At 43.1% G+C, this 12905-nt stretch overlaps 1 protein-coding gene across 2 annotated transcripts in view; it reads left to right on the forward strand.

Moving 5' to 3' along the window:
- Positions 1-6060, forward strand: part of Pum3 (pumilio RNA binding family member 3) — a 46402-nt gene extending 40342 nt beyond the window's left edge. For both annotated transcript variants that reach the window (XM_017800264.2, XM_008841685.3), the window contains exons 17-18: positions 3035-3125; positions 5793-6060. In XM_017800264.2, the coding sequence (XP_017655753.2) occupies positions 3035-3125; positions 5793-5925 (224 nt within the window). In that variant the 3' untranslated portion in view covers positions 5926-6060. The remainder of the gene's footprint in view (positions 1-3034; positions 3126-5792) is intronic.
- The last annotated feature ends 6845 nt before the right edge of the window (positions 6061-12905 follow it).

Raw genomic sequence — 12905 nt, forward strand, 5'->3', positions numbered from 1 at the left:
CGTCTAGCTGAGTGTTTCACTTCCTTCTTCATTTAGCCTGAGTGGTCTTCAATATTTCTAGTTCTTTTCTGAATTCATTCAGAAGTTTATCCCTATCTTCCTTCAGTTCTTTGATTTCTTTGTGTGTTCTTTCAATTCACTGAATTCTTTTATCATGTTTATAATTGTTCTTTTGAGTTCCATGTCCTGCATTATCTCTAAGGGGTTCTTATTGTACTCCTCTAGAGGACTATTGGTATTTGGTGGGGATTTGTTATTTATTTTTTCATGTTACTATTTTTTCTCTGTGATTTTGACATGTGAATTTCTTTCATAGTTTCTGATTCTTGTGTGAGACTCAAGCCTTCCTTTGTTGATTTTAGGTCTGCTTCTATTTATAAACTTTATGTGCCTTTGTCGTTTACTTTCTGGGCATGAAGTTGTGTGAGACTCAGGCCTTCAAGTTTAGGTCTCCTTCTTTTTGTGAAATTTATGTGTCTTTGTGGTTTACTTTTTTGGGCATGAAAAGCTGGTTCGTCTAAGCTTCCGGTTCTCTCTTTTGATTTTATATTGGAGTAGCCGGATTGCTTTTGTCTTCAGGAGTTCCCACAGAGGCCCAATTCAGATGAGGGTCTATGTTTTCGGGCTTTCTCCTAAGGTCTGTATCTCTCCAGGAACAATTTTGGCCTCAGGAATTTGGGGGTTGGACTGGCCTGGGAGCCTGGCCCAGGAAAGATGCTGGTCTAGGGCAGCTGGTGGCCTTGCCACCCAGAGATGCAAAGGCAGATGGTGCGGGGAAGAGGCCCCAAGGACTCCTGGGGACTGCACTTAGGAACTGGGTTGGTCTGGATGCAAAGGATCAGGAAGCGGAAAGGTCAGTCTCTCTGACCTGATGCAGGCCCAGGGAAGCAGAGGGAGGTGAGGGCGGGGCCAGGCCCAGAAGCAGTGCTCCTGGGGCCCATAGAAGGCACTACATTGGTCTGGATGAAAAGGATCAGGAAGCATTGTTGGTTCCCCAGGTGTCTGGGGCCCCAAGACAAGGTATGGGGCAGGGCCCACACTTGGAGGAGAGAATGGAGGTGGAGATGGGAGGGTGAATGAGGCTGGGGGAGTCAAGGCACGGAGCCTTAGGGAGTCCCGGCACGAGAGTTGGCTATAGACTTACCCCAAGAGGCCTGAGGATGGTAGTGCAGGCTAGGAGAGGAGCACGATGGACTTACCCAGAGAGAGGCCTGCGGCTGGTCTTTCAGGCCCAGGGAAGCAGAGCCATTGTAGATATTTTTGTCTCTAGTTCTGCAAAAGTGTGAGTCAAGAACTGCTGTCAGTAGAGACTTTCAAAAGGGGCTGCAATTGCTGGGCTTTGAAGTGCATGTGACGAAAGGGCAAGACTGACGTTGGCCCCTCCTGGTTCTCAGCCTCCCAGCAGCCCTGGAAACTCAGCAAGAAGAGCGAGCACCATGGCCATCTTGCTGGAAGCTGTGTGGCACTTGCCTCTCAGTTCTGCCTTTCCTTGCCTCTTACTAGATCCAAACTCCGCTTGGTGTTAAACCACCAAGTTTGGGCCATTACTGTGACTGAAAAGAGTGACAGGTCATGAATTTCTGACTTGATGCAAGTTGCAGTGCTGGGGCCATCATTGTCACTGCAGCGCTGCCACCTCTCACACTAAACAATAATAAGGGCTTGGCACTGTTTTTCACAGCAGTTTTGTATATGTATATACTAGAGAAGTTAATGTTCAGGGAATTTTCTAGTAGTTTTTCTCAATAAAAATATGCCAAGAGCTCCCAGATATGCCTGGTGTAGTTATGGTTTGAGTGTGTCTGGCTATTTGGATTATCTGCTGCTATGTAACAAGCCACCTCCTGAGTGCTGGAATTAAAGGAACATACAACCTACCGTGTCTAACCAGTGGTTAGCTTTTAAGTTGAGCATCCCAAGGAAGCAAACAAAGCATGTGTATGTGTTATGCTTTCATGATTAATCCTCAGAAGTCATCTCTTGTCACTTTTCTGAGACCACCTGGATTCAGCAGAAGGGTCCACCCCTAATGGAGGGAGGAATGGCAGTATTCTAGAGAAAGCATGCTGCCTCACTGGCTGGTGTCTGTCCCTCTTTAAGCTGGTGCCATGACAGCTGAAAGGGCTCCATGGTTTTTAAGGTGTCCTTACACTTGTGTATCTTTGTTTTGTGTGGATTTTTTTGTTTTGTTTTGTTTTTTAGATCCCCCTTCCTCTCCTGAGTTTAAAGGTGTGCATCACCATGCCCAGCTCCACTTGTCTGTCTGAATGAATTATATACACACTACCTACTTGAGCTTGTTGCTCATCCTTTCCCCATCTGCCATTAGAATTTCTCCATTGTCCAAAAATGAGTTCTACTTAGAGGACACAGTTAATAGTATACCAAGACCTTGGGAGTCAGAAGTACTAGAGTTAAAGATGAACAGTGGGGGGTAAGGGTGAGACTTACTATTCTGTAGTCCAGGCCAGCCTGAAACTCAGGGCAGTCCTCCTGCCTCAGCCTCCCAAGTGCTGGGTCAGCAGGTATATACCACCGCACCTGACTGAATTCTGGTTTTGGTGTGTGGCTATGTAAGCGTTGTAGAGAGAAATTGTAGCGTGTAACCCAAAATAATTATTCCTCAGCCACTGACCATGCTCCTGGCACCTTCTAGGTAAGTGTTCTTCGGCAAGGGAAAACTTGATTTAGCTATACATGATATGCAGCTGTCAAACATTTATTTGCTGAATAGCTTTCAGGTCAAGGTTAAACCATTAAATATTACAAAGAAATGCAAGTGTGACCAGATGAGCACTTTAAAATAATCTGTTGTTTTTCTTAGGTAATTACTGCTAAAAAGAACTTAGGATTTGCATGAGTTAAAAGACTTGGCTGTGTTAACACAGTATTAAATCTGCATTGGAATGTTAGTGCTGAGGGAGAATGTGTGAGAGGTATTTTATTAACTTTCATGGAAGCATTTGCAAGCTTAAGGGTGGAAGAAAAGAGGATTGGTACATGTCTGATGTTCTAAATTTAGTGTATTTTACAGGTTGTTTTGCTAAAACACTTGTAGAGCATGTTGGCATGAAGAACCTGAGGTCCTGGGCCAGTATCAATCGGGGCGCCATCCTTCTCTCCAGGTATGTGTCTCTGCTTGGGACCGAGTCATGCAAAGCACACACATGTTTATTTCTCATTTCTAGTGTTTGTTTCCAGTAGTGTGGTTTTACTCCACCACTCATGTTCCAGACAGGTAACTAAAAAGTAAAGATGGGGGCTGGTGAGATGGCTTATCTGGCACTTGCTGCCAAGCCTGATATCCTGTGTTCAGTCTCCAGGACCCACATGGTGGACAAAGAGAACTGTCTCCTGCAAGTTGTAGTCACACATACACACACACACACACACACACACACACACACACACACACTCACACACTCACACGCACACACATACACGCACACACAAATAGGTAAATAAATAAATTTTTTTTTTTTTTTTTTGGTCTTTTTGAGACAGGGTCTCCCTGTAGCCCTAGCTGTCCTGGAACTCACTATGTAGACCAGGCTGGCCTTGAACTCACAGAGATCTGCCTGCCTCTGCCTCCCAAGTGCTGGGATTAAAGGCGTGCGCCACCATGACAAATAGAATTTTAAAGCAAGTGTAGCTCTTGAGTCCTTATAATTTTAACTGTCATCTCTTAGATGTCAAAGATCACAGAATTAAGACATTTACAACATGTGTAGTTTCACCACAGTTGTGGTTTTGACCAAAAAAATAATTCTGTTTTCTCCTAATGAATAAACTGTGTGCCTACAGAAACCACAACAAAACTGCTTTAGTCATACCAGACTTCACAGGTGATTTTCTTTCATTGCCTTGGTGATTCTAGAATTGGGAAAGGATCTGTTAGTAACATCTGTGTGCTTATTGTTTGTGCTTAACTAAAACTGATGGAGGGTTGATGATGTGTAAATGGAAGTCTCTCTTCTAAATCACTCTCTGGGCCTAGTTGAGGTTATAATTTACAGGTCTTTGTTAAAAGTACTCATTTTATACAATTTGTGTGCTGTTTGAATCAATGCCTATTTTTCTGGTACTCTGTTGCCAAACAGTGAGAAAACAGGTACTCATTCTAATTTGGAGTTCCCGCGTACTTCACTGCAACTTGCTGCACAGTTTAGCTGCACTGTAAACATTAGGCTAAATATTTCAATATATAATTCATCTAATTTACATATACTGAGAAGAGAATTCATTGTTTAAGTCAATCTGTATCTCTGAATATATGGGTGTTACATTCAGGTCAGAGTGTCCATTTATCAATGAAATTAATTAATTTTCCAGTTGGTATTTAACAGTCAAAACCATTGACTGAAACAGAAACCTTTTTGTCCCAAATTTCTTTACCAGGAATTTGGAATGTTAATACCTACTGACACATGCTTTCATTCCATTCAGTGATGCCATGACTTGAATTTGTGAAGTTTGCTCATCAGTTAGACACAAGAATGCTACTGCATACTTACTGTGGAACTAATACGGAGACACATGCAGTATTTGAGGCTCTAAATAGAGGTTGAACTATAGGTAACTTTAAATGCAGTCAGCATTTTTGGTTGATGCTTAAATAGTATTTATTTGCTAAATTCCCTGCTTGTTTTTATTTTGTGTTTTCTTTATGGGATTGTTTGATGCTCTGTTTTGTGTTTTGTGAAATCTTTTTAGAGTAAGTGAAAAAGCATTTTGAGAAGGGAAAAAAACAGCCTTATGTGTTGGCTGAGAAATAACTCAGCCGAGCTCTCTGCACCTAGAGGACAGGCTCCAGACAGCCTGCCTGGCTTCCAAGCCTCAAGTACTGTGAGGCTTTGGAAAAATCACTGAGCTTTGCTAGTTTGTCTTAGTTGTAAAACAAGGTTAATTGTAGTCTTAAAGTTGAGAAACCAAGACATGTAAAATGCCTCTTGCTGTATCTGTATGTAGCACATGCTTATTAGCTGTTAGCATGTATTAATTGTGTTGTGTGACTGTTTAGCCACTGTTAGAGTGTAGGCGTCACGAGTCACCAGGGCACTTTTCTACTTTGTAGTTGGCAGGCTGTTCTTTTGTTTCTCTCCCACAAGCCATAGGATGCTGCTTGGTGCTATTAATTGACCCTCCCCTTTATTGATATAGTGGGAGTTACTGGGACCATGGACTTTTGAAAACACCAAGTGATTTCTTTCTAGAATATATTTCAGAGGTCAACATTTAAATATGCTCCTAATGAAGAACAAGAAATTCAGGGCTGGTGGTCTGTGGTCAGATCCCTGTGACCTAGCCCTGCCCTGTTTAATGAATCACAGTTATTGAGCATTTACTAAGCATCGGGTGCTAGCTTTAGATACTGGATTATTTAAAACTCAAAACAGGAGTTGTAGAGATGGCTCATTGGTTAAGAGCATTGGCTGCTCTTTCAGAGGATACAGGTTCGATTCCCAGCACCCACATGGTGGCTAACAGCCATCTAGTACTCCAGGGGATCCAATACCTTTTTCTGACCTCTTTGAGTATTGCACAACACAGGTACACTCACATCCGAAGCCCTCTTCTGACCTCCGCAGCATTGCACGACACAGGTGCACTCACATACATGCAGGCAATACATTCATACACATAAAAATAATAAAATATTTTTTAAATTATTCTGTGTGTAATTACAGCACTTGATTCAAAATGAATTCATTTATTTTGTAGATGCAATAATACAGATTCAAGGATTGTGAAATTTAACTTTTGTCTCTCTTTTTTTTTTTTCTTTTCTTCAGCCTTCTTCAGAGTTGTGACCAAGAAGTTGTAAATAAAGTTAAAGCTGGACTGAAAAGTCTGATTCCTAAATTGGAAAAAAACAAAAGCACCAGCAAAGGAGTAGAAACGCTGCTTGAAAAGCTGACTGCGTAGGTGCAACAGTACAGAACAAGATGGCGTACTTTTCCAGTGCAGAGGGGAAGAGTAGGATCCACCCATAGTTTGGAAATTCTCTATATGTCCTTCTTTGTAAAAGGATCGATTTATATAAAATTGTTTCTAAAAATGGCCTTTTGTTTTAATGCCAACCATGTCATCTGTCAGACTGAGTAGTACACAGATCACAGTGATGTGGAAGGGCTAGCCGTCGGGCTGATATGGTGGGGCTGGGTGTCTAAAGTGTGACTGGATTGTTTAATTCAAGAACGAAGACAGATTAAGTACACAGAAATCGGAGAAGGCTTCCTAGAGGAGGTGGGACTTCAAAGAAGTATTGTGCCAAAGGCAGACAGGATATGGAGAAGAAAAGCTGAGGGGATTCTAGTGAGAGTAATAAAGTGGAGATGGGAAACCCAGGGAGACGGCCTTGCAGTGAGGGCGGCTCTTTTGTAGCTGTTGTGCAGGAGGAGTCCCTGTTTTGTTAAAGGGCACTTGAGTAAGTTTAGCACATGGTGGAAAATGCTAGAGGAATCAGATCAGGGATCATTGTTAACGTCAAAGTCACTGAAAAAGTCTTCTTTCTGCATTTGGGCTTTCAAAATAAAAGCCTTGCCAAAAGACATTTTCCCTTGGCCCTGTCCCTAAAATAGTCACAGTACAAATACTTGAGTAAAAAGTAAAAGCTGGGTATTTGTTTGTATTTGAGTGCAGGTAGGATGTTTGCTACAGCTGACTTTTAGCAGCAGCTGAAGAAGGTTGGTAGACCAGTTGGCCTCATGTAGCATGACAGGCCTTAGTCCTACCTCCAGATGTCTTCTGTAATAGGACACTCCCCTAGGAATGACTGCATTTATGTCCCACTGGAGAACTGGCTGTGCCTTACCTGTCCAGACTACAAGTCTCAGGACTCCTAACACTGGCTTCTGGGACTCCGCTGCACTCTCCTCTTGAGATATAGTGAACCGGTTCCAGAGACTTGAACCAGTTGCTGCTTGTGTGGATTCTCTCCCAGGCTGCTACCCACCTGAGTCTGAGGAGGTAGGATAGGACAGCTGGGAAAACCAGATGGAGTGTGGAATAAATGGAGGAAAGGTAGCATTAGATTTCCCTTGGTGTGAGGACTACATCCTGATTTGATTTGTGTTCTTTAAAGGGCCATTCGGAGAGGAGGGACTGGGTGCTAATTGTTTCGTCTTTGAAACTAAAATGCATAACTTGAAAAATGCTTTTGTAAAGCTTGTATCAAGTGGAGCCACCTCTCCTATACCCCTAACTTTCTAACTTTCTCACCATAGTGATTCTCAGTTATTCGTAGCTCTGGTAAATTTCTAAACATGTTATTTTTATAGTGTGTATTTTCAGTCTATCTACTTTGGATACTTCTGACTTCATATTGCAGAAAATACACACGAAGACTTCACCATTCTAACTCCTTTTCAGCTCTCATCCCAGTACAACTGCATTTGTGATAGAAGAGTTAGACCATAAATCGTGCAGCGTTGGACTGAGTGCTAGACTGTCATTTCCTTTGCTCTACCATTTTCTTTTTTCTGGAATGATTCGTTGTCACATTTATTTTCATTTGCTTAGGCTTTTTACATCCCTATTACTAATTTTTTTTCCCCAAGCTTTGCACCAGAATTGCTTAAACACTTCTCTTACAGGGGATATCACCACCTCCCCAACAGGCATTTCCCTCCTTTGCTAACCTGGTACGGCTCCCCCTTGTTACTTACTCTGGTGTCTCTGTGAGGGCTCTGTCAGTGTTCGCTGCACTGGTGCATCTTATGTGGGTCACCACTGCAAATACTCATTCAGCTACATGGCTATTCCCCTTGTGTCTCGTGCAGAAGAGTACTATGGTGAACTAATCCTGGAAGTCTATCTCTTAAGTCAGTAATGAGTTTAGGACAGAACCCAGCCAGGGAACCTTAGAGGAAAGGTGGTCCGGAGAAAGGTTTCTGAGAGCCCAGATCCATAGTCCAGCTGCCTGCCCACTTTGGAAGTGAGGGCAGGATGCCTGGAAGTGTATCATCTTGCAGCTATAAGAAAAGATACCAAGCATGCTGAACATGCCTGGGCAAGAGGTGGAAGCATAAGGTCAAATGGCGCTGGGCTGGGCTGGGACCTCCAGTTATGTGGGAAAACAGACCTCCATTTCCATTTATGTTCCTTTCACTATGATTTGGATCTTTAGAAATTTGCAGCCAAAAGTATGCTAACCTGACCCTGAACGCCAGTTTCATGCAGGCTGTCCAGGGCTTCAGGTCAGGTACCGTTTCTACTTCCTTCTGGAGAGACTTCTCTTAGCTTTCTATATGTCCTGAGGAATTGCACACACACCACCACCTTCCTGAGCCTTCCGTCTGTAGAAAGCCCATTTCTCTTCTTAACACTCTTATTTGAAAGAGTCATAACCTCTAGCAGGCCTTCTGTGAGAAATAAATTCATGTGAAGTCAAACTGTAAGGAGTTGGCAAGTCTGAAGTCCTCCTCTACACTTGGACACCTGGTTTGAAAGCACTAGTTAATACTGTTTGTCGTGTATTGCAGTATAAATCAGTGCCATCTTTATTTACACTTTACATGTGGCCTTGGAAGATGAGAGATGTGTTTTCAGATTTAAGTCCTTGATCTTTTCATACTTCAGGACCATATACATATTTCATTACCTTGGTATATGGCCTGTGTGTCTCTTGCACATTAGGTGCCTGGTAATCCATCTAAATGAGAGAAACCAAGACCTTCCATTCTGTCAGGCATCTGTTTCTCTGATTTTTCAGACCCTTCTGCTTTCCTTGATCTTTCTTTGAGAAACTCTAGTTACTGTATTTGGATGCTGGTTTGAACTGTTGTCTTTGTATTTTTCTTTGTGTGTGTTTGTCTGTGGGAGTGTATGCTGTGGATGCTGGTGGCCCACGGAGGCCAGAAGAGGGATTCAGAGCCCCTGGAGCTGCCTGAGCTGGGAGCTCAACTCGGGTCCTCTGGAAAAGCAGCAAGTGCTCTGAACACTGAGCCACTTCTCCAGCCCCCTTTCTCTTCATCTCTTGGCTTTGTTCTGTGTTCTGGGTTAGCTACTCCCCCCAATTTCTTGGCGAGTTCTTCCAGTGAAATGTCATTTTCTCATTTCTTGGATGTGCTCTCTTGCGTCTCCCAAGGTGTATTTTATGGTTGGTTCTTCAGTTTTACTCTGCCACTTTTCGATGGCCTGCTCCTCGTTGTTAGTGTTTGAGGCTCCCTTTTCTCCACACGTCCTACAAGCCCAAGGAAGCTGCATTTATCATTTTCCGCTGCGGACTGCTGTGGGTGATGAGGGATCTTGCTGTTCCCATCAGGTCTTCCAGATGTCAGCATCTGGACCTTTCTTCTGGAGCCATGTGGTGACCTCTGGGGAGCCAAGCACCCTGTTTGCTCAGTACTCCCTGGGTTTTCATGGACCAACTTGGCATTTAGTAATTCTGCTCCCTCTTGCTTCTGTGCCTGGCACCTTCTAGGCTTGAGGAATTGGAGCAGTTTCAGTCCACAAAGTCTAGGGCAGGAAAGGAGTGGTCAAGCAGTTTGACCAGTCGCCCACTTCCATCCTAGAGCTTCCTGAGCCTTTCCCATAGTGTGGCACCTCCCTTCTAGGATCTCCCGGTACCTATGAGAACTCACTTGCTCTTCTACTTGCACTTGATATTTGGCTTGCTTCCTGTTCCAGACAGTTGTTGATTCTCTTCTGTTTTCTTTGTTCCTGTGATTTTATGCCATTTTTGCTTATATTGCTACTTCTGGAAGGAACAGTCTGCAAATGGTGTTAAATATAAAACCACAGACCTAGCTTACTCCGGGTACTTGTTTTCTGTGGATAAACTTACAGGATTTGAGAACGTTCATAATTTCAAAACTCAGTTGATTGTAGTTTTCAACTTGGGTCAACACTGTGCTTTTTCTAGGAATCAGATGTCCATGAGGAAGGGAATACCTGTTTCTTTTTAAGCCTGACATAGTAATTGCATAACACATGTAGCCAAGCGTGGTGCACATCTTTAATGCCTGCACCCTCTGAACAAACAAAAACTAACACATGGACAGCTAGCCTGGTGGCATTCGCTTGTAAATCTCAGACTCGGAGGCTTTGGCAGGAGGATCATGCCTGGGCTTCAAAGGGATAAGGAAACAGAAGATGGAAACGAACACAAGGTTTCAGAGCAGTGGCCAATATGCAGCTGGTTATAAAGCATCTAGACTAAACTAATGAGCTAAGCAGTGGATACTTCCACTTTGGGCTCAGTGGCAGAGCCCTTGCCTCACACGCAGGAAGCCCTGAGTTCCATTGCCAGCAGCTCAAAAGAGAATGAAAAGAAAACCTCTTCATTTATTATGCTTAACCTAAGGAAACAAGTTTATATATAATCTTGTCCCTCATTCCTTTTCTAAATTTCAGATGCCACCAAAGTGACCCAAATCCCTTACTCTATCTAGATGAAGTCTTCAGATTTTCAAATGGATAACCTAGGAGATGCAGCATCTCTTGACTTGCCTGTCTTATGTGTAGTACTAACTGGCTGCGTTGCATTCTGTAGTCTGCAAACACACTGATTGCTGTGTATATTTGTGCCCAAAACAGTGCCTTAGGAGACATCACTGAGGCCTCTACTGCTATCCCTGTGAAAGAATGGTGTTTGGAATTGTTTATAAAAAGGAAAATGCTTCACTCATTTATAATATTCAGTTTGTAAGCTTGTAAGCATGGGCTCATGCCCATGAACAGGCAGCAAAAACATGGGAATGAGAAAGTTTGGCCCATGTTCTCTTGTTCTTAGTGAATTAATAACATCTTGGGAGGATGTGGTTAGCTCTTAGTAGTGCCTCTGTGCCAAGTACTTGAATGAGAGGCGATAGTGGTCTGGTAAGGTCATGAGAATCTGACTTTACTCTTAATGACTATAACTAAGCATAATGAATAATTTAGATATTTTAAATGACTTTCATATGCTTGAAAGCAGACTTCTGTTATTTTTAATTATTTTACATGTATGATTGCCTGCATGTATGTAACTGCACCATATGCAGACAATGCCCATGAAGGTCAGAAGAGGGCATTAGAACTGGAATTGAAGGTTGTTAGCTACCATGTGGGTGCTGGGAACTGAACCCCAGTCCTCTGTAAGAGCAGCCAGTGCTCTTAACCACTGAGTCATCTCTCTAGCCTCACAGACTTTCCTTTTAAATGGAACTCATCTTGCACTAAAACTCATCCTGAGCCAGACATGGTGGTGAACTCCTTTGATCCCAGCAGTCTGGAGGCAGAAGCAGACAGATCTCTGAGTTCAAGGCCAGCCTGGCCTACAAAGCAAGTTCAGGCCAGCTGGGGCTACAGAGAGACCGTGGCTCAAAGAGACCAAAACAGAAAACAACAACAGCAAAAAAAAAATCCCTTGTATCCTATCTCTATGCATGAATCTACCTGTAAAAGTAAAAGCAGACTACTTGGTGTTATTGAATCTGAATCTGGAAGAGCAACTTAATAGTAGAAAGTGCTTTTCAGGAAACTGAGCAGGTCTGAGTTTTGGTTTTCTTACCAGAACAACCATTCTGCCCTATTTGAATTTCTCAGTATCTATCTGTCTAGTTGTAAACGTGGATCTGCTGGAACTGTTCATAGGCACATGTTTCTGTCTGGCACCTCTCCAAGTCTTCTCTCAGATTTCTTAATTTTTTTTTTTTTTCTGTCTTTTTGAGACAGGGTCTCCCTGTAGCCTGGAACTCACTATGTAGACCAGGCTGGCCTTGAACTCACAGAGATCCACCTGCCTCTGCCTCCCGAGTGCTGGGATTAAAGGCGTGCGCCACCACACCTGGCACATTTCTTCAATCTTAGGTGAGGAAGAGGAGGTCGTTATGACCTCTCCCTTGATCCAAGAATCATGACGTGCACCCCAAATCTTAATGGACCAAGTACTCTGATCAGGATCCAGAAAGAACATTTAGAGAGCTGCAGCTCCTCTGAGCAAAATGCTGAAAGCTGCCTCTCTCCCTGTGATCACGGGCTGCTCAGCTCCTGGTCTGCCGTTGCCTGCATGTTACTGTATTTTTTCAATCTGGGTCTGCACATTGACGTTTTTTAAAAAAATCACATCTTAACAAATCTTTCAGTGTGCACCGATACACAACACATTGATTATTTGGCAGCTTGTTTCTTAGTGTTACATAAAATAATGGTGAGTATTAGTGTCACAGCATGTAAAAATATTTTGGTTTCTCCTGTCTTATTGTTTCCCTACCCCTCCAGCTGTCTGGCTTGGTTTTCTGTAATAACTTTTCAGCCCTCAAAATCTTCATTGCTGGACCCTCCCAGGGATTAGAATGTCTTCTGAAACCTATTTGAACACAAATCACATCCCTTTCGAAGATGAAAACCAGGTGACAAGAGAGGCAATATCGGATATTGTCTACTGCGCTGGCCTGGAACCATTTTGTGATTTGAAGCCTGGCTCTGTCTGCGGTTGGGAGACCATGGTCAATTTACACAACTTCTACTTCAGTTTCCTCATTGATGAAATCTCCCCACATCTTTATGAGGATTAAATGAGTTTCTATAGGTGATGCACCTGAAACGGCCTGGCCCGGTCAGAGACTGGCACTCAAGGATATTCTTCCTAGGCACAGGTGGAATCATGGGTGATTTGAGGGTTACTGGAAAGGACCTCTAAAAGTCATGACTTGCAGTCCAGCTCTAGTGTTCTGATGTTGCACTGAACATTTCAGCTGCCCTTTCCCTGCACACAAAGGAGTCATGTGAGCTGTGCACTCAGTTCCAGCTAACGTGGGGGGTAAGAAAAAAATCTACAGCCCCTCCTGTCACTTCTGCCTATTTGTTAGAAACCCCAGGGGAAAGCTTTTGAGCCCAAATAGAATCCTTTTGAAATGCAAATAACCCTGATTGAAATAGTACCTTTAGCTGTAGCCTGTCATAACACCTTCCTGTGAAGT

The sequence above is a fragment of the Nannospalax galili genome, unplaced genomic scaffold, assembly GCF_000622305.1.
Source record: "Nannospalax galili isolate Female #2095 unplaced genomic scaffold, S.galili_v1.0 scaffold241, whole genome shotgun sequence".
NCBI lineage: Eukaryota > Metazoa > Chordata > Mammalia > Rodentia > Spalacidae > Nannospalax > Nannospalax galili.